Genomic DNA, 21,606 nt, shown 5'->3' on the forward strand with positions numbered 1-21,606 from the left:
CATCTGTATCCCTCATAAGAACCAACTGTTTTATAAGCTAGTTCACTTGCCAGGACTTGGCATGTAGTAGTTATGCAGTAAATAGTGTTGTGAATATTAGATTAAACAAAAATACATTATATAAAAATTCTCTATCTTGATCATTATCAGAAACAAAGAGATGTTTCCTATTCCCTTACTCTTCAAATATTTTGTTAACAATCATTATGGTAGCAACCATATTATATAAAAAATACACTATCCTTTAAAAAGTTCTGGACCTTGTCAAGGAGAAAACCTTGTACAGTGGATATAATAATATGAGAAAAAGTTTAAAGGGAGAAGTTTAAAAAAGAGAAGGAAGGAAAAAAGAAAGGGAAAAGAAAATGAGAGGAGAGGAAAATAGCAGGAGAATAAAGTGACATATTTCTGCTCCATTTGGTTTCTGTTCCTATGGCAGGGACTGGTCACAAAGAACAACGAGATGGTGCAAGCTTCAGTGAGCAATTATTTTTCACACCTCTGCTCTTCTTATGTCTGCTTTTGTCTCATTGGCCAAATCAATCACATGACCAAACCCAGAGTCAGTGTGGGTGGGTAAACCAAAAGCTGTGGATACAGAGGGCATGATCAAATTGGGAGACTTTTATTATAACAATGTAACACAACACATGACTTATGTAGATTTTCTAGAATTTTATACAGAATATTGACAACAACTAAAGCAGGCATTATACTTTGTCAATCCTTTTTTTTTTTTTTTCTTATTGTACTGGCTAGGACCTACAGATGATGTTGAATAGAAGTGGTGAGAACATACATTCTTCTCCTGTTCTTGATCTTAGGGTAACAGGCTTTGCCATCAGGTATGATGTTAACTGTAGGTTTTTCACTGAAGCACTTTCTCACTGCTCATCAGAAATAAATGGCTGGTGCTGGTGTAGACTAGGGCCCCAGGCTCATGCAGGTGGTAGGCTGGCTAGGGCACCCAGATGCTGTTCATGAAGGAGAGTTTAAGTCTCTGAATGTTAAGAGTCAATTTACTTAACTTGCCATTTAGTTACATCAATATCTGCTTCATTTCTTTTTTTTTTTTTTTTTTAAGATTTTATTTATTTATTCATGAAAGCCTCAGGAAGAGAGAGTAGCAGGCTCCATGCAGGGAGCCTGATGCAGGACTCAATCTCAGGACTCCAGGACCACACCCCGGGCCAGAGGCAGGGGCTCAACCACTGAGCCACCCAGGCATCCCTGCTTCATTTCATTTTTTTAAACATATTATTTTATATCCTTCAGTATTATCTTCTATCAAACCCTTCCATTAGAATGGCTATGGAGTAGCAACACTGATTTTTTTTTTTTTTTTTTTAATTCATGAGAGACAGAGAGAGGCACAGACACAGGCAGTAGTAGAGGGAGAAGCAGGCTCCATTCCCTGCAGGGAGCCTGACGTGGGACTTGATCCCAGGTCTCCGGGACCACACCCTGGGCAGAAGGCAGCACTAAACCGCTGAGCCACCCGGGCTGCTTGCCCCCTGCTTCATTTCTAATTAATTTCTAATAAGCTATGTTGTTCTTAAATAGTTAGGATTCTAATGTGTTATTAATAAGTTAATGCTTTGTAATTAACAAATATTCATCTTCATCACTAGCCATATTTATTTTTCTGAAGGCTATTATTTCTGTTACTGATATAGCCACTTCGCCTTTTTTTAAAATTACTGTTACATGATAAATCTTTTTCCATCCTTTTCCTTTTTACCTATCTGTGCCTTTATATTTGAAGTAGGTTTTGATTTTGTTAATCCAAGCTGACAATATCTGCCTTTTAATTGGAAATATTTAGACAACTTGCATTTTGGTGTAATTATAAATGTGGTTGGATTTAAATCTCCCATCTTCCTATTTGTTTCCTATTTGTTGCAGTTAGTCTTACTTTTTACCTTCTTTCCTGACTTCTTTTGAAGTAACTGAATATTAAGATTTTTATCTCCATTATTGGTTCATTAGCCATAACTTTCAGGGTTTTAGTTGTTCTTTAAGGTTTATAGTATACATATGCAATGTATCACAAAATTCAAATAGTACACCCCCCAATCCCTCCTCTCATTCTTTGTGCTATAGTTATCATACATTTCTATATCATACATTTTAATTCTAAATTAATGACAAATCCCAGAATACATTATTAATTTTGCTTTAAACAGTTATTTGTCATCATGATTGAATATGAGGAGAAGAGGGTAAGTCTCTTATTAATTCCCACATAGTTAACATTTCTCTTTTTATTTCTTTGGATAGATCCAAATATTATCCCGGTATATTTTTTCTTTTGTTTGAGGCACTTCCTTTAACATTTCAGGTATTACATGTCTTCTGGTGATGAATTTTCTATTTTCTTGGTTTATTTTCCAAAAGACATTTTTGCTGGACATAGAGTTTTGGGTTAATGGACTTTTTTCTTTCAGATCTTTAAAGACATTCCATTGTCTTCTGTCCTGCAAGGTTTTGAATGAGGAATCTGCTTTTATTCCTACATTTATTTTCCATACATAATATTTATTTGATTGATTTCGAGATTATTCTCTTGGTCACTGATTTTCAGCCATTTGGTTGTGTGTTTTTCTGATTTTTCTCTGTGCTTCTGTAATTGCTGTTTTCATATTTACTGATACTATTTCTGAAGTTTCTAATTTGCTCTTAATCCCATCCAGAAAAATGTCCATTTCCGATTTGTATTTTTCATCATAAGGTTTTATTTGGTTCTTTTCTATATCTTCTGTTTCTCCCCTCATTATGTTCCTTTATATTCTTGCACATTTGTCTTCCTTTATATTCTTGCACATTTATAAGATTTAAAATATCTGTTTTAAGTCCTTATGTACTATGTACTTATGTACTAATTCCATCATCTTTATAATTTATATATCTACTTTCATTGACTTATTTTTCACATTATGGATCTTATTTTCCTATTTTTGCATGACTGAGAACTTTTGTTGGATGTACAACTTGGAATTCTGTGCTGTTGAATACTTAATTTTGTTCTTTAAATATTGTTTGTCTGTGTCCTGATTTGCAGGTTACTAACTTGCAAATGAGTTTGATTTTTTTTTTAGAGCTGCTTTTAAGTTTTGTTATGATGGGCACAGAATAGTGTTTATTATAGGTCTAATTTATCCCCGTTTTTAAAAGTGTGACTTAAGTATTCCCAATATTATGTGTAACTAGTTATCCCTAGCCCTGAATAAGCTCCAATAATTCATCCTACTGCATTCTGGTAGTTCTTTCCCTAGCTTTGGGTAGATTTTTCTCATGTATATACAAACCAGAACCTATAGATCTCCAGAGTCACTCATTCATTCTCTCTCTCAGTATGGTTCCTTCTTTGACATTCTAGCTACCATGGCCCACTGAGCTCCAACTTCTGTGTCTTTAATTCATTAAGACACCTGGGCTTTCTCTTGGATCCATCTTCCTGTAACTGTGGCCTGGAAATAGGACTTCTCTCAAGGATCACCGCCATGGGCAGCCTGTTGTTTAATGTTTGAAAACTATTGTACTATATATTTTGTCTGACATTGTAGGTATTTCTGGTAGGAGGGTAATTCCTGTAGCAGTTAGTCATCCGTGGGTAGAGCAGAAATAATATATAACCTTCAGAAACAGTATGACAAACTATTTAAATGTAGTTATTTTTAAATAAATTTATTTTTTATTGGTGTTAAATTTATCAACATACAGAATAACACCCAGTGCTCATCCCATCAAGTGCCCACCTCAGTGCCCGCCACCCAGTCACCCCCACCCCTGCCCCCCTCCCCTTCCACCACCTCTAGTTCGTTTCCCAGAGTTAGGAGTCTTTCATGTTCTGTCTCCCTTTCTGATATTTCCCACTTATTTTTTCTCCTTTTCCCTTTATTCCCTTTCACTATTTTTTATATTCCCCAAATGAATGAGACCATATAACTTTTGTCCTTCTCCGATTGACTTACTTCCCTCAGCATAATACCCTCCAGTTCCATCCACGTCAAAGCAAATGGTGGGTATTTGTCGTTTCTAATGGCTGAGTAAATGTAGTTATTAAATAAGCAATCTAGCTCTCTTATTGCCAGTAACTATTTGAAATGTCCTAGGCTCTATCTTTTTCCCATCTGTAAAATATATACATAATGAAATAAGGTTTAATAAGTCCATGGATATTAATGTCATCATATACTATCCTAAAATATCCACAATTTTAAGTTTCCCACCAGCCCTCATTTACTGCTTATTTTAAAAAGCCAGTCTCTGAGCTCCCCTTTATTATAATTTTTAAAGATTTCATTTATCTATTCATGAGAGACACACAGAGAGAGGCAGAGACATAGGCAGAGGGAGAAGCAGGATCCCTGCAGGAAGCCTGATGCAGGACTCGATCCCAGGACTCTGGGATCACACTCTGAGCTGAAGGCAGATGCTCAACCACTGAGCCACCCAGGTGCTCTCCTTTATTTAAAAGAAAAAAAAAAAAAAAAAGGATTCCATTGACCAATATCTGTGGCCTATCCATTCACAGTGAATTTTCTCACACGGAGGAGAGACTCTGCCACCCTAGTCTGTAATGAAACTCTAAAAAAAAATTGAGTATTGTCATCTGTGACCAAAAGCCTGGTAGAGACAAATATGTATATGACCTCAGGTTCACTGGTATAATGCTCTAGCCAAATACGTTTAGAATTGACTTGCACACAACTATAACTATTCATAGCACTAGACATTTTTGTATTATTGGACACTCAATGACTTCTGTCTGAGGACTTCTGTCTATGCTGTTTCAGAATTCAAGCTCCTAGAAGACAGAATTTTAGAGATTAAAGCACAGGGTATCTAGATTGTAATATGCTATGATAATGGAGTACAAAAGAAAGGCCATGTAGGGATCTCTGGGTGACGCAGCGGGCGCCTGCCTTTGGCCCAGGGCGCGATCCTGGAGACCCGGGATCGAATCCCACGTCGGGCTCCCGGTGCATGGAGCCTGCTTCTCCCTCTGCCTGTGTCTCTGCCTCTCTCTCTCTCTCTCTCTCTCTCTCTGTGACTATCATAAATAAATAAAAATTAAAAAAAAAAAAAGAAAGGCCATGTAATAGTCACTGGGAGCCTAATTTTTATGCTAGGTTTCCCTAACCTCTCATTTTTAAAGTAGAATAATAAACAAGAAAACAAAACAAAAATCTAAAGGGTGAATTAAAAGGCCACTTAACAATACTGTTATTTTTAGTTTTTTAATTTAAAATGAGTTAAGTGATAGTATGGGATTGTTTAGTTTCAGAAAATTCTGTTTATTTATTTATTATATTTATTATTTATTATAGGACTTCATACCAAAATTCATCATTTCCTACAAACATAGGGTGAAATATTTACAAAAGGACAAATTTTCCACCAGGAGGTTTAAAAGGCCAAGAAATTACCCACATTTACAGAGGTAGGTAAATATTAATTATGTATATTAAATGGACTGGGTAGAGGTAGAGTTCAATAATAATTACTTGGCTTAAAAGCCTGAAAACATTGTACAGGCATATAGTAAGGAGATTTTGGATGTATTATCAAAATACACTGCATACAAATTTATTGTAGTTGCTGTAGAATGATCTCCTATGATTGAAACCATGTGTGGAGAGTATGGGCTTCTGCAAGATGTGTCACAGCAACAAAGGCTCTAAAGATGTATCTGTGCTGCCTGCTGTGTATACAGATGATTGACTTAGATACACGTCCCAGACATAAATAATAAAGAAATGTCACTGAAGTTCTGCATGCTATCAGATAGAGACGGAGAATGCTTACCACATTGTACAAGCTAATGCACCAATGTTCAAATATAATCTGGCCAGAAAATCCATTAACAAAGGCAAACCAAAGCTGAAAGAAAAGAAAGTTCAAGAAGTTTTATATCAATATTGACCTAAATGTTTCCATTCACTGAAGTACTTAAAATATTGTACTTTATCATTCTTTTTTTATGTCATCAAATGGGATTTTGCCAAAATGTAAATAAAATCAAGCTTGAGTATTTGAGCTTAGCAGAAAGCCATCTGTTTATTTTAGAATTTTTATTTCATTCTCTATCAAAAAATAATTTCAATGAAATATTTAGATCTAATTGTCCAATAATGCATTGTATCGTAAAGAATGATATTGAATTGTAAAGGTTCAGAATGATTTTGTCCATGGCTTCAGCAAATTGTACCATCTGCAATTAATAACATTTGTAACTGACCCAGCCAAAAAAAGGAGAACTCCTAATTCAAAAAACCTATGCTCCTCTATGTTTATTGTAAGATTATTTACAATAGCAAAAATGTGGAAGCAACCCAAGTGTTCAGAATAGATGAATGGATAAAGAAGAGGTGGTATATATATCCAATGAAATATTGCTCAACCATAAAAAAGCATGTGATTTCGCCATTTGTAACAACATGGATGGATTTAGAGGATATTCCTCTTTGATGTGAGTTTGTGTTATGTAACTTTTTGGGAAGAGTTTGAGAAAGATTAGTGTTAATTCTTCCTTGAATGATTGGTATAATTTGACAGGCAGGTCTTGATTACTGATCTAATTTCTTTCCTATTTATAGTCTGTTCATATTTTCTATTTCTTATTTGCCCAATTGATTTTTGACAAATGTGGAAAATCAATTTAATGGAAGGATAACTTTTTCATCAAATAGTACTGAAGTAATCAAATTTCCATTGACAACATAACTAGACAGTCTAAACCCTCCACTGTACACAAAAATTAACTGAAAATGGATCATGACATTAAGTGTAAAGTACAAGACTTTTAGAAAACTACATGGAGGAAAATCTTTGGAATCTAGAGCCAGGAAAAGAGTTTTTTGACATAGAACCAAAAGCATAATCCACAAAAGGAAAATTTATAAATTGGACCACATCAAAATTAAAAACTTTTGTACTCTGAAAGACTCTATTAAGATGACAAAACAACATGATACAGACTGGAAGAAAATATTTGCAAACTACATTTCTGCCAGGGGACTAACATCTAAAATATGTGAACTCTCAAAAACAATTCAATTAGAAAATGGACAAAAAATATGAAGACACATTTCAATGAAGAAGATATGAAGATAGCGAATAGGTACATTAGAAGATGTTCATTAGCTCCCATAGAAATGCATTTAAAACCACAATGATATATCACTACCCATCTGTCAGAATGGCTAAAAACATAGTGATCACATCAAATGCTTGTAAAGACCCACAGAAACAAGATTAACAGATGCTTTGCTGATGGGAATTGAAAATGGTAAAGTCACTCTGGAAAATAGTTGGGAGTTTCTTTTAAAACTAAACACGCATTTACCATATGATCCAGCAATTGTACTCTTGGACAGTTGTCCTAAATAAGTGAAAACTTGTGTTTGCACAAAACCTATATACAAATGCTCTTAAACAGGTTGATGCTAAAGGTTATGATAAGAGAACAAATGATCCAGGGAACAACTTGTATCAATCTCAAGGGAATTATTCTGACCAAAAAAATGCAATCTCAAACGGTTATATACTAGACGATTCTACTTTTATAATATTCCTGAAAGAACAAAATTATAAGGATAGGGAACGGATTAGTCAGTCAGGGATTAAGGGTGGATGTGGATGTAAGGGGCAGCATGAGTGGGATCCTTGTGATGGAACAGATCTGTATCATTGGGGAAGGATTGGGGAGGGAAACAGGGCTCTGTCTCCATTTCTGTGGTGTTTATATCAACCTACACTTGGATAAAAATACATAGAATCACACACACAAGTATGTGTAAAGCTGGTGAAATATGAATAAGCTCTGCTGGTTATATCCTGCTGTTGATATTGTCCTGGATTATTCAAGGTGGAGTTTCGGTAAAATTAGGTGAATGTTTCATGGGACCTCCTAAAAATATTTGTTGTAACTTCCTGTGAATCTATAATTATTTCAAAGTAAAATATTTAAACATATATTTCCATAGCCAAATTAAAGGTTTACACAGGTATTTTTTAAGTCAGGTTGGTAGTTAGAAGATTCAAATTTACTGAATAACTTTGGGTGAATACCTAAAGCAATATTATGTAATTTTAATTTAAATGACACAAAGTTGGCCAAAAAACCCCCTAGACTACCAAGCCTGATGTCAAAGAAAGACCTAACTTTTCCATGAAAGAAAGCGTATCTCTTTTCTTACCTCAATAATGTATAACACTACATTTTTGTAGAAACAATACAATATGCATTTTGTTACTCTAAAATAATTCCAAGCTCCATGAACCAACAGAAGCTTCTCCAAGTAGCTAAACTAAAAGAAACAACAGTCAGTGCAAGTTCAAACGAACCTACCATTTAGTAACAAAACCCACAAAATGTCATTTTCTCTGCATTTCACACCTTAGAGTTCCCACTCTAGAATAATACAACACAGAAGGAAGCAGAATGAAACCAGTTTTGCAGACAACCTGACATAGTTCTCTATAAAGAAAATTTTTAAAAAGCTTTATGAAATTAACTTCTCTTATCACTAAAAAACCCCCTTTTTTAACATCACATTTTTTTGCCCAGTAAATACTGCTTGGATTTTTCACTTGGAATAGTCAAGGCTTTTTTTTTTTTTTTTTAGAAGCAAATTTTTTTTTAAATTTTTATTTATTTATGATAGTCACAGAGAGAGAGAGAGAGGCAGAGACATAGGCAGAGGGAGAAGCAGGCTCCATGCACCGGGAGCCCGACGTGGGATTCGATCCCCGGTCTCCAGGATTGTGCCCTGGGCCAAAGGCAGGCGCTAAACCGCTGAGCCACCCAGGGATCCCAATATTCACGGCTTTTAATCTGATAGTCACCTAGGACTTTAATCATAGTAATGGGACAGAATTATTTAATGAAAGGAACATCCTATTAAAAACAAAAACTCAGGGCAGCCTGGGTGGCTCAGCGGTTTGGTGCCACCTTCCTCCCAGGGCATGATCCAGGAGACCCAGAATCAAGTCCCACATCAGGCTCCCTGCATGGAGCCTGCTTCTCCCTCTGCCTGTGTCTCTGTCTCTCTCTCTCTCTCTCTCTCTCTCTGTGTCTCTCATGAATAAATAAATAAATAAAATCTTAAAAAAAAAAAAAAACCAAGAACTCAGGCTAAATCACTCATCTTTTTTAAATTTCTGATCAAGTATAAGTAATTATGTCTTATAGGAATCAGTTCCCCACTTCCTATAATAAATAAAAAGTTAAAAGTGAACGTTACATGCAGCCTCTGCAGTGTAGATGAGCCTCCTTACCCTTATCTACATACATACTTTCATAGCAGTTATCAAGTAACAAATGATAGACATTACTGTATATTTTTGTTTCCCACAATGAAAACTCCATGGGAGTAGGTCTCATTGTTTATGATGAATCCTAAACACCCAGAAACATGAATAGAATTTGATATTCACTCAATGAACATTTTTTTGAATAAGTGGCTATTTAGGAGTGTCATCCCACAAAATGAAGTAATTCAGTCATTGAAAGACTCCTAGAAAAAAAAAAAAAGAAAGAAAGAAAGACTCCTAGAATTTAGTACTCACTTGAAAATGACACAAATTGATACATATGAAAAAATTTTCAACTTTCAAAAAAGGAGCATTTAAGATTTTGGACCATGAGGGAGCAGAATGTGGAAGAAGATGCTCAATCATAAAATGCAGAGCTAAACAAAAAAATAAGTGAATTAAAGAAAGGAGTCACTAAAGACAACATTCCTCTTGCCTCAGTTTTAGCTTTGTAGCAGTTTAAAGTCAGAGTTCCATTTCTTGGGATGATTCTAAAATATTAAGAAATTTGGGAAGAAGGATGTGAATAATTTGCACTTTTCATAGAATAAAGTGATCCATAATAAACATTATAGGTAGAATGTCATACTGATATCCTCTGAGAAGGTGAAGTTGTGCATTGCCCAGGAAGAGCAAAAGTAAAAGACATCTGTTTGACCACTGCTGCAGAATGCATACTGGTAGTACGTGGGGCAGCAATGGGCAAATTTCCACTTATAGTTCTGGGGATAAGATTCGTTCTGGAAAAAGTATAAAATGGCACGCATCATGTCAGAATACCTCTGCCCTCTCTGCGGTCAAAGCTGCTCTTGGGTCAAAGTAAGATGGAGGGAAAAACAAAAAACAAAACAAAAAAACCCAGTGTGGCTCCAAGTATTATCATTGACATGAAATAGCCTTTTAATGGGGGCCTGAGCATGAATCAAATCAATCTCCTGCATTAGTCTAGGTGTGGTACTTTAGGGTTGGGTGGAAGGAAGAAAAGAAAACTTGGAAGGTCCGATCCAAGATGGTGTCACAGGAAGACCTTCAACTGACCGACCTCCTTCATAGACACACCATATTTACACTTATTTACATAGGAATTCCTCCTGAGGGCTGACTGAATAGCTTCTGCACAACAAAAGATGGAGACTCAGTAACAGAAAGAATCCCCACCCAGGACACTGCAAACTGCAGTAGGGAGGAACAGGAGTTCTTAGGGAGGAATAGATTCCTCTGCCTTGGGGCACAGAAAAAAAGGCACAGTCTGAAAGGGCAACTAGAATATAAAGCAACCAACCCTAGAACATTCCCAAATAGCAGAGGAATGCCCTAGAACTCTCTCCAGGTTGGAAGAGCTAATGAGTACCATGGTTTGTGTTCTCCCTCTACCTTGATAGTTACCAACAGGAACAAGGTCTGGGTGGCATAGGCAGCCTACCACTTCAGCAAGCCCTAGGCCACTGGCCCATTCCAGCCCCAGATACCAAAAAACCCCCCTAAACAAACAAAAAACAAACAAACAAAAACCCCACAGTTTAAAAGAGCAACTAGAATATAAAAGATCCAACCCTGGAATTCCACCAAATGGCAGGGCAGCTGCTGGAACTCATTTTAGGTTGAAGGGGCTGGCAAGCACCACTGTTTGCACTCCTCTCCCCCTTGATGACACAAACAGGAGCAGAGTTCAGGTGCCCTAGCCATCTAGCCGACCTGCCACCTGAGTGAGTCCTGGACACCTAGCCTAGAGTAGCCCCAGACACTTTGGGCCACAGGATTTTAAAATGAAGATGGGTTAAGGGATCTCTTAGACAATATCAAAGGAAGTAACTGTGGAGGCCGAGAAAAATTAAGGCCATTCCACCTAAAGTTTAGCATTAGCACAAGTACAGCCATCTAAGGCCCCTGTGAATAAGAGCTGAACTTTACAGGAAAAAACTGCAGAATGTCCTCAATGTCTTTGGTGGGGAATCCCATATCAGAAAGACAACAGAGCCCACACAGCCGGCCCCGTGGTAGAAAGTCCCATATAAGAATGAGAACAGAGCTCAATGCCCTTAAGCCCCATATCAGAATGTAAACAGAACTTGAGAAATTCCTCCACCCCTTCTGAAAATCCCCTAGACCAGCCTATAAAAAACCCAGCTGTAACCCACTTCGGGGTCCAAGTCCCTGCTCCCCTGTGTCGGGTATACTTGGACCCAAGCTCGAACTTGTAAGTAAACCCTCGTGTGTTTGCATCAGTGTCGGCTCCTTGGTGGTTTCTCGGATTCGCAATCTTGGGCACAACAGTAACATTCACATTATACAGGTCTCAGAGGGAGAAGAGAGTAAGGGGCAGGTAAGTTTATCTGAAGAAATAATAACTGAAAGCTTCCCTAACGTAGGAAGGGAAACATATCCAGATTCAGGAAGCACAGAGAGAGAGAGAAAAAAAATCTTTTACACAGCAAAGGAAACCATCAATAAAATGAAAAGGCAGAGAAGACATTTGAAAGTGACGCATTTGATAAGGGGTTAATATTCAAAATATATAATGAAGCTATTCAACTAAGCGCCTGAAAACTGCAAGTAATCCAATTAAAAATGGGCAGAGATGAAGAGGATGAGTTTAATGAGTGATCGGGATTAGGGAGTACACTTGTGATGAACACTGGGTATTGTATGGAAGTGTTGAATTACTATATTGTACACCTGAGACTAATATTATACTAATATTAACTAACTGGAAGTTAAATAAAAACTTAAAAAAAAATAAAAACTTGAAAAAATGAGGAGAGGACATGAATATTTTTCCAAAGAAGATACATAGATAGCAAGCAAAAATATGAAAAGATTCTCTTTCTCTTTTTTTTTTAAATAAAGATTTTATTTATTTGAAAGAGAGAGTGAGCAAGCAAGCAGGGGAAGAGGTAGGCAGAGAGAGAGGGAGAAGGAGGCTCCCCGAGGGAGCCCAATGTGGAGCTAAGCCAAAGGCAGACATCAAGCAACTGAGCCACCCAGGCGCCCCATATAAAAAGATTCTCAACATCACTAATCATCAGGGAAATGCAGATAAAAACCACAATGAGATATCACCTCACACCTGTCAGAATAGCTAGAATCAAAAAGATAGATACCACATGTTGGTGAGGCTGTAGAAAAAAGGAACCCTTTTACACTTTTGTGGGAATGCAAACTGGTGCAGCCACTGAGGAAAACAGTGTGGAGGTTCCTTGATATTAAAAATAAAAATACCAAAAATAAAAAATAAAAAATAAAAATACTACCAAATAATCTTGTAATTCCACTGCTGTGTATTTACCCAAAGAAAACAAAAACACTAACTTGAAAATATATATATATATATACCTTTATGTTTACTGAGGCATTACTGACAATAGCCAAGATATGCAAGCAACTTCAGTGTCCATCAATAGATGAATGGATAAAGAAGATGTGGTGGAGGGGGGATGTATAATGGAATATTAACCATAAAAAAGGATGAAATCTTGCCATTTGTGAAAACATAAATGGACCTAATAGGTATTGTGCAAAGTAAAATAAGCCCAAAAGAAAAAGGTAAATGCCTTATGATTTCACTTATAATGTGGAATCTAAAAAACTAGACCAAAAAATAAAACCCCAGAAATATTTCCCTGGATCCCCAGAACACCTGATACTGGCCAGGGTGATGTGTCTATAATGTTTAATAGTTCAAGACTTATGTCACATAAAACTGCTGAGATCACTGGAAGCATGTGTCCCAATAGCATGTAGCAGTTTAGGACAGGATCAGGTGAATTTGGTGTGGTCATTTCCTTATTTACACACACAGGTGCTTTGATCATAGTTTACTGACACCCCATCCCAGATACTCTAGCATCCTTAGTTTTCCCTGCTATAAAACCAGAACAGTTCATCCATGAGTGAGAACAAGATTTTCAGAATGGATCTGATTCAAACACTTGAATCATATGCTCTTCATCTATGCTGTAGAATCCTAGGAATCCATTTTGTTACCACTCTAGTTTCAGGCATCTGTTTACATGTGGACAGGGTACTAAATCATCTACCCTCTCAGAGACAGCCACCGTAAGAATAGCCCCAGCAGGGATGACCTATTCAGAGTATGGGATTATACCTCAGGAGCTGTTCAAGAATTACAAGTGGCTCCTGAATTCAGCAAGAGTGAAAAGTGTTATTGTTAGTTACTCAACTGTAATGAAAATACTATATCCATTAAGAGCTGATCTTAAATTATTGATTAAAATACTATATTCTTCAAAAGTCAAACTGTCAATATGTAGAAGGAGGAGATATTCTTGTTAGACATCCTAGGATATTATATAAATATGCAGAGGATGTAAATCACAGGCCACACACTCTACTTAAATACCTTCCAATAAATGGTACAGCCACTGTGGAAGGCAGTTTGGAAGTTTCTTACAAAACTGAACATATTTTTATGCTTTCACTATATGATCTAGTGATTACACTCCTTGGTATAAACCCAAAGGAGTTGAAAGCTGATGTCCACACAAAAAACCTGAACATGGATATTTATAGCAGCTTTATTAATAATTGCCCACACTTGGAAATAACCAAGATGTTTTTCAGTAGGTGAATGGATAAAGTATTGTACACCCAGAAAGTGGAATATTTTTCATCACTAAATAGAAATGAGTTGCCCAGCCATAGAAGACATGGAGGACACTTAAATGCCTATTACTAAGTGAAAGAAGCCAGTTTGAAAAGTCTACATACTGTATGAATAGGACATTCTGGAAAAGGCAAAAATAAGGAGATAGTACAAAAATAGTGGTTTCCAAGACTTTGTGATTGGAGGGAATGATGAATAGGCAGAGTGCAAAGAATTTTTAAGGCAGTGAAACTACTCTATATGATACTATGATGGTGGATACTTGTCATTACTCATTTCTCCAAACCCTTAGAATGTATAATCCCCTAATGTAAACTGTGGACTTTGGGTGATGATGATAATGTGTCAATGTGGGTTCATCAGTTATAACAAATATACTGCTCTGGTAGGGGATGTTGATAATGGGGGAGTTTTTGGGGGAGGGTAGGGAATATATCGGAACTCTATATATTTTCTGCTCAATTTTGTTGTGAAGCTATAACTGCTCTAAAATATACAGTATATTTTTTTAAATGCATGCCTAGAGGCAATGACTACTTAAAAAAAAACCGGAAATGGAGAGATTACAAGTCCAGGAAATCTTCATTGAGAGACACCATAAAGCAAAGTACATATTACAATTTTATGATACTGGAGATTTAGAGATTATATTAGCAGAGCTATAGATTCTTGATGGCATCAGTATGACCAACTCCATAACTGCTCAAGGAAAACTTTTGCTGTAAAGTGCATGAGGACAAAACTAAAGAAAATCCCAAACATGCTGGTAGTTTCATATGAAAACTAACAAGTGGGGTAGGTCTCAGGGATGGACTCGCGGTATTCAATGATCATGCCTGTACTACTGACCTGTGCAATGGAATAATCTGAGTTGTTAGTGGCCTGCATGCCTTCATTCCCACTGATTCCCACACCCACATGGGCCATCTGGATCATTCCAACATCGTTGGCACCATCCCCAATGGCGAGGGTGATAGCCCCTACATGCTTCTTAACTAGGTACACAATTTCTGCCTTCTGGAGGGGAGATAACCTGAAAAAGAAGACAGAAACCACCACTCTTTTAGTGCTTTGTTTTTGCTCATTTTACTTCACCTTTAATCTACACATAACCACCTTTAAATGGTAGTTACTAGTAAATTTCCCAATGCACTATTTACACTTTTTACATACGTAAACACATTCCACCCACTAATCTGAAAGAACAGATGAATAAACAAGCAAAAAGCAGAATCAGCACTATAAATATGAAGAACAAACTGATGGCTGTTGGAGGGGAAGAGGATGGAGGGATGCACAAAATGGGTGAAGAGGACTTGGAGATACAGGCTTCTAGTTATGGAGTGAATAAAACATGGGAATAAAAGGTACTACATAGGGAATATAGTCAATGCTATTATAATAGTGTTGTAGGGTGACAGATGGGAGCTACACTTGCAGTGAGCATAGCATAACATATAGAGATGTCCAATCACTATTTTATATTTCTGAAACTAATGTTATGTGTCAACTATACTCAATTTTTAAAAAAAAGTTCCCTCCCGCCCTCAATCAAAATAAAAAGAAAAGCAAAGAAACCATGAAGTAACTTCTTAAACATCCCAAAAGAAATATACAATATCAGTTGCCCAGTTTACATGGAGATAAACTCTTCAATTTGCCTTTCTCTCCATCACTTCCTGTTGTCTAACACTGGCCTGCTATATTAATTTTTATCATCTACCTAAATGAGAGCAGGAAGTGAAGGCATTTATCCAAAGGATAGCCTGTAGAGTAGCCTATGAAAATCTAACTACCCTCAAGTGAACTTGAAAAATACCAAGATATATAAAACCATGAAGATATCAGTCAGGAGAGTCTGTGGTAACAACAAACAAAAGCTAAGTGATGTAACATAACAAATGCTTGTTTCTTTCTGTGGTATGTGTCCAACACAGATGAGGATACTGTTGATCCTTATTTTCCCTCAGATAAGCTACAAAAGCAAATTTTTAAATATTTCAGGCTAGCCAACCCTGTCTACACAAAATATTTACAGATATCCTAAGGAAAAAGAACCAAAAGTTTTATCTCTTACTCATCATTTACTAATGAAGCATTCATTCACTAAATAATTGAATACACACTTCTATTCAAAATGACAAGGGACACACAAAGGTTTTATTTTCTAGTAATCAAATGATCATCCCCTTCCCACAAAACAGATCCTAAAAACTAATTTAAATTTAAGCCTTTCAAATTTTAGGTGAGATTATTAGAAACTGGAGAGGTTTCCTTGACACACTCCAAATTTTAAAACAGAAGCACAGATAGAAAAACTTTTGTTTCATAGTGAAGAAAATATAATGAGTTAACATTACTATATTGTAGTTATAGTATGAAAAGTCATTGCAATAGAGGACATTCCAGAAACTATTTGTAATTTCATTTCAATCAAGAGATGTTGGTTGTTTGGCTGGAATGCCCACAATGACAATAACTTCACCATTTAGTCTGGCAACTACTTTTAAATTCAGACTATGATATTTGTGGAAAAATGAAAAACTATCTCATATTAATCCCAAATTAGACTCTTCATACTTTCAAATCTTAATTCTATCCTCTGGGCGAAACAAGCTCTCCAAATATGAGAAGAGAAATATCAGGTGCCCACTAAACCTTTTTCTCCCCTTGCTAAACATCCTTGGGTGCTTCTGTCCTTTGGTAAATGTGGTTCTGGGCCTTTCACCAAAGCTCCAAATCAGTTCTGACCAGTTAATAATAGAAATGGATCATCACTATACTGATTTTGGATCCTCCCCACCCATATATGAAAATAAATCCTAAAATAATATTAGTCTTTTATAACCATCTGTTAACTGACCTTCAATTAATAAAACACTTTAGGTCATGTGTCCATGTGTAGGCATTAAGCCAGATTTCCCTAATCCTGGAATTTTAGGGTTATATCAAATTGATAGTATTTACATTCATGTCTGGCAAAGTTCATCATTTCATTCTATTGGCTGAAACAACACAGAAGTCCCATAGCCATCTATTCACTAAAATTGAAAGGGGAGAAGTCTACTTAGGGTAGGAAAAAAATAAATATGCTCTTTCAAAGCATAAAAGTGATAAGAAAACACAGCCCTAAAACACAGTTTTAGGAATTCAAAACAGACATTAAACAGCTAATTTCTATTCTTCTCATCCAAATGGACATTTTTACCTTCCAAAAATAGTATTTCACATGTCAACTCTCATTGTGATTTATAATCTATAACATGGAACCAAATAACAAATTCAATAATAATTTAGAAAGAATACATAATATATTATAATCCTTAAAACTAATTATTGAGTCACATTTGACTTAATGTAAAAATTGCAGTACTCTTGTCATTTATTTTCATGGATTAAAAATATACAAGGATAAGTAACACACAAAGATAAGTAAACCAATTGACTGGAATAATGTCACGGTTTTCCCATGGGCACATACTATTGACTTCCTTATCAATATAATCAGTGTGAGGAATAAAAAATAAAATGGTTTCCACTCAAAATTTGGGTTACATAGGTGATGAATATTAGGGAGTGTACTTGTGATGATCACCAGGTGATGTACAGGACTGTTGAATCACTATGTTGTACATCTGAAACTAATATTACCCTGTATGTTAACAAACTAGAATTTAAATAAAAGCTTTTAAAAAATTATAAAATAAGTTCAACATATATTATGGCATAGATATATTCTTGGATTTATAAGCAAGCTTTCTTGCTATGTTTGTGTTTTGAATTTGCTGAGTAAGCTACTTAAAGGTAATCTCATATTCATGAATTATTCTTCATTCAAGAAATATTTATGTCCCTAAAATGAGCTAGGCACAATTCTTGAAACAGATGATAGAGCAGAAGATAAAATATATAAACATCCCTGCCTTCATGAAGTTTACATTGCAGTAGAGAGGAGACAGACAATAAACTGAGTAAGTAAAACAAAAATTATGGCATACAGTGATAAGAGCTTTGGGGAAAAAAGTCTACAACTTCATAATTGACTTTTAAAAATTAAATTTTCTCTTTTAATTATGTTCCCCCAAGTACCAAGGATTAAGAAATTATAACAAATACTATATGACACTCTCCAAGTATCTAAACTTTTATTTCTAAATGACATCCAAATTGTTCGTCAAAATTTTAAGAAAACTTTCTATACCTTTTAATGGTTATAAGGACATTGGGAAATTTCCTTCAGCGAGAAAACAAGTATAAAACTGGAAAAAAAATGATTAAAAACAAACATTTCAGCTCACCAGAAAATGACCGAAAGTGGAAAAGAACTAGAGACATGTTCATTCATGAAAAGATGTTACTGTATCAGGTAAGTGCAGCAAGTTTGTGACCTTCTTTCCTGGAGGTGTTCATATTCCCCTAACCTGGGAGTAGGGCAAGAATCTGCAGATTTACTGTCAGGACATGGTGGATATGGTTTGGAGCAGATAATGAACACCCACATCTTTACCAACTGGAGTGGCCCTCCCAGTTCAGGGAGGGCAGCAATCAGCTAGAAATTTAACAGGGACATTTTGCAACAGAATAATCATGGGAGGACTGAGATAATAAACTTCCCACATATTCCTTTAGTGGATCACTAAATTAAAGATATGCAGGGAAGAGCCCAGAGAGACCTGCAACTTGTTATACCTCTAAAAGCATTCCTTCAACCACATATAGCACTGGTAGCAGAAGCAGAAGCCTTAGGGTTTGAATTGCTGAGGACAAACTTGTCCAAGTCATAGTCACCCATAGACATTGGGTGATGACTAAAGTTGGCAGGCACAGGAGAAAGCTCTGGGAAAGCAGGCTTTAAAAAAACAAAAACAACAATAGCTGAGGAAAGATATCAGTAACTGCAAATGAACAGGGAAACAGATTTCACAGTCAAGTTACTAAAATACTGAACCAATAAAATGCAGAAGAATAAACTAGAATCAGAAGAATTACTATTGTATTTTTCCACAATATCCACTTTTACTTAAAATAAAACAAAATCACTAGATGTGCCAAGAAGCTTGAGAGCATTGTTTCCATACAAAGTAAACAAATCAGTCAATAGAAGCTGAGAATCAAACCGATGTAGGATTTAGCAAAGATTTCAAAGCAGCATTATAAAAATGTTCATAGAATTAAAATACACTCAAAGAATCAAAGAAAATTGTGACAATTATGAGTTAGCAAATGGCATATCCCAACAGAAGAATTGAAACTATTAAAAAAAACTCTAGGGATGAAGTGAAAAATACACTTCATGAACTTAATATCAGATCTGAGATAGTGGAAAGAATCAGTCAATTTGAAGTTACATCAATAGAAAATATGCAATTCAAAAAGAAAGGAGGGGAAATTAAAGGAAAATGCAGTGGCAGTGCCACAAGTCTATAGTCAATATCAAGCATTCACTCATATATGTGATTGGAGTTCCAAAAGTAAAGGAAATAAAAAATAAGGGGGGAAAAAAGCCCTTGAAAAAAATAATGATTGAAACTTTCCAATCTGGTAAAAACAATACATTAATTTAGGGATCCCATGAATCCAAAGTAGAATAAATAACAATAAGAACCACATTTAGAGCCAACATAGCCAAACAACTGAAACCTAATAACAACAACAACAACAAAAAGCTGGAAGGCAGGAAGAGGAAAATGATACATCACATACCGAATAACAACAGTGAAAACTTGTCATCATAAACAAGGGAGCCAGAAGACAGCAGAATAACAAAGTATTAAAGGGAAAAAAATCAGCCAAGTATTTTCTCTGACAATAGCTTTAAGTTAGAAATCAGTAACAGAAAGGGATATAGGAAATACCCAAATGTGTGAGAATTAAATAACACATTTTTAAATAGCCCATGAGATAACAAAAGAAATCATGAGAAACGAGAAAATACTGTCCTTTGAACTGAATAATAATGAAAATACAACATATTAAAATTTGCAAAAGGTAATTAAATCAGTGCTTAGAGACTTATGGCTTGAAACTCTTCTAGTAGAAAATGGATTTTTTTTTTTTTCAGATTTGCTCTTCACAATAATACAGGGCCTTTGTTCTTACTGACAATGTCTTTCATCTGGTCAATATATCAATAAACAATTTATCACTGAAAAATTATAATCTGCTTTCTAGTACATCTTAAGCCTGACAATTATAATTAAATTTGGACATTTCTCAATTTGAGCATATATTTTACCAATAAGGAACTTTGCTTCTATGAAAACTTGTATTTCCATATCTACGTTTTCTTTACATATACAGTGTTAAAGATAGCAGAGAGGAGAAAAAGAACAGTGACTATTTCCTTACCTACAACATAATACTGCTCTACATGAGAGGGCCAAATTGAGGAAACTCCTCTCAACTTCAAAATTGAGGGCATACTTCAATGTTTCACCATCAATGATGAGGGCCAGGTCATTTTCTTTACCTATCAGAGTTCCAAGAGCTTCACAGTTCTGAGTAACTGCTTGTTGTGTTGCCTAAAACAAAGCAAGGGGGCAGAAATCACTTTATTTTTTCTTTTTTTTTTTTTTTTTTAATTAACTTTTATTGGTGTTTAATTTACCAACATACAGAAAAACACCCAGTGCTCATCCCGTCAAGTGTCCATCTCAGTGCCCGTCACCCATTCCCCTCCAACACCTGCCCTCCTCCCCTTCCACCACCCCTAGTTCGTTTCCCCGAGTTAGGAGTCTTTATGTTCTGTCTCCCTTCCTGATATTTCCCAACATTTCTTTTCCCACAATGGAATATTACTCACTTTATTTTTTCTAATTTTATTTATTTTTATTTTTTTTAAAGATTTTATTTTTTTATTCATGAGACACATACAGAGAGAGAGAGAGAGAGGCAGAGACACAGGCAGAGGGAGAAGCAGGCTCCATGCAGGGAGCCCAATGTGGGACTCCATCCCCCAGACTCCAGGATCATGCCCTGGGCCGAAGGCAGGCGCTAAACCATTGAGTCACACAGGGATCCCCATATTTTTTCTCATTTTAATATAAATGAAAAGACTTTCTGAATCAATATAGTAGACTGAGGTACATTTTTACCTCATTCTTCCCTTCAAATAGCTCACTGAAATTAAAAAGTAAATAACATGAAAAGAAAATTGACATTATTGGTCATCAGTGAAATGATAATTGAAACCACAATGAGATACTACTTCATACCAATTAGCATGACTAGAATCAGATTAAGTCAGATAATAAGTATTGACCAGGATATTAGAGAAACCTAAAATTCTCAGACAATGCTGCTGGGAATGTAAAATGGTGTAGCCACTTTGGAAAATAGTCTGATAATTCCACAGATGGATAAACATGGAGTTTACCAAATGACTCAGCAATTCCACTCATATATATATATATATATATATATATATATATATATATATATATTTGACAAATGAAACATGTGTCTACACAAAACTTGTACTTGAATGTTTATAGCAGCACTATTCACAATTGCCTAAAAGTGAAAAGAACTGGATGAATGGATAAACAAAATATGGCATATACATATAATATTCTTGAGCCATAAAAAGGTTTTGAGGTATGAATACATGCTATGACATGGACAAACCTTGAAAATATGGTAACTGAAAGAAGCCAGTCACA

General features: G+C 35.7%; 1 protein-coding gene across 1 annotated transcript in view; it reads right to left on the reverse strand.

Annotated features, from left to right (window-relative positions):
• Window positions 1-21,606, reverse strand: part of LOC121497691 (phospholipid-transporting ATPase IB-like) — a 176,956-nt gene that overhangs the window by 55,152 nt on the left and 100,198 nt on the right. The window contains exons 24-27 of the mRNA XM_041767439.1: window positions 20,294-20,466; window positions 14,795-14,978; window positions 8,205-8,315; window positions 5,812-5,886 (exon numbers count right to left, since the gene is read on the reverse strand). Of these exons, the coding sequence (XP_041623373.1) occupies window positions 5,812-5,886; window positions 8,205-8,315; window positions 14,795-14,978; window positions 20,294-20,466 (543 nt within the window). The remainder of the gene's footprint in view (window positions 1-5,811; window positions 5,887-8,204; window positions 8,316-14,794; window positions 14,979-20,293; window positions 20,467-21,606) is intronic.

Source organism: Vulpes lagopus, chromosome 8 (assembly GCF_018345385.1).
Source record: "Vulpes lagopus strain Blue_001 chromosome 8, ASM1834538v1, whole genome shotgun sequence".
In the NCBI taxonomy this organism is placed as follows: domain Eukaryota; kingdom Metazoa; phylum Chordata; class Mammalia; order Carnivora; family Canidae; genus Vulpes; species Vulpes lagopus.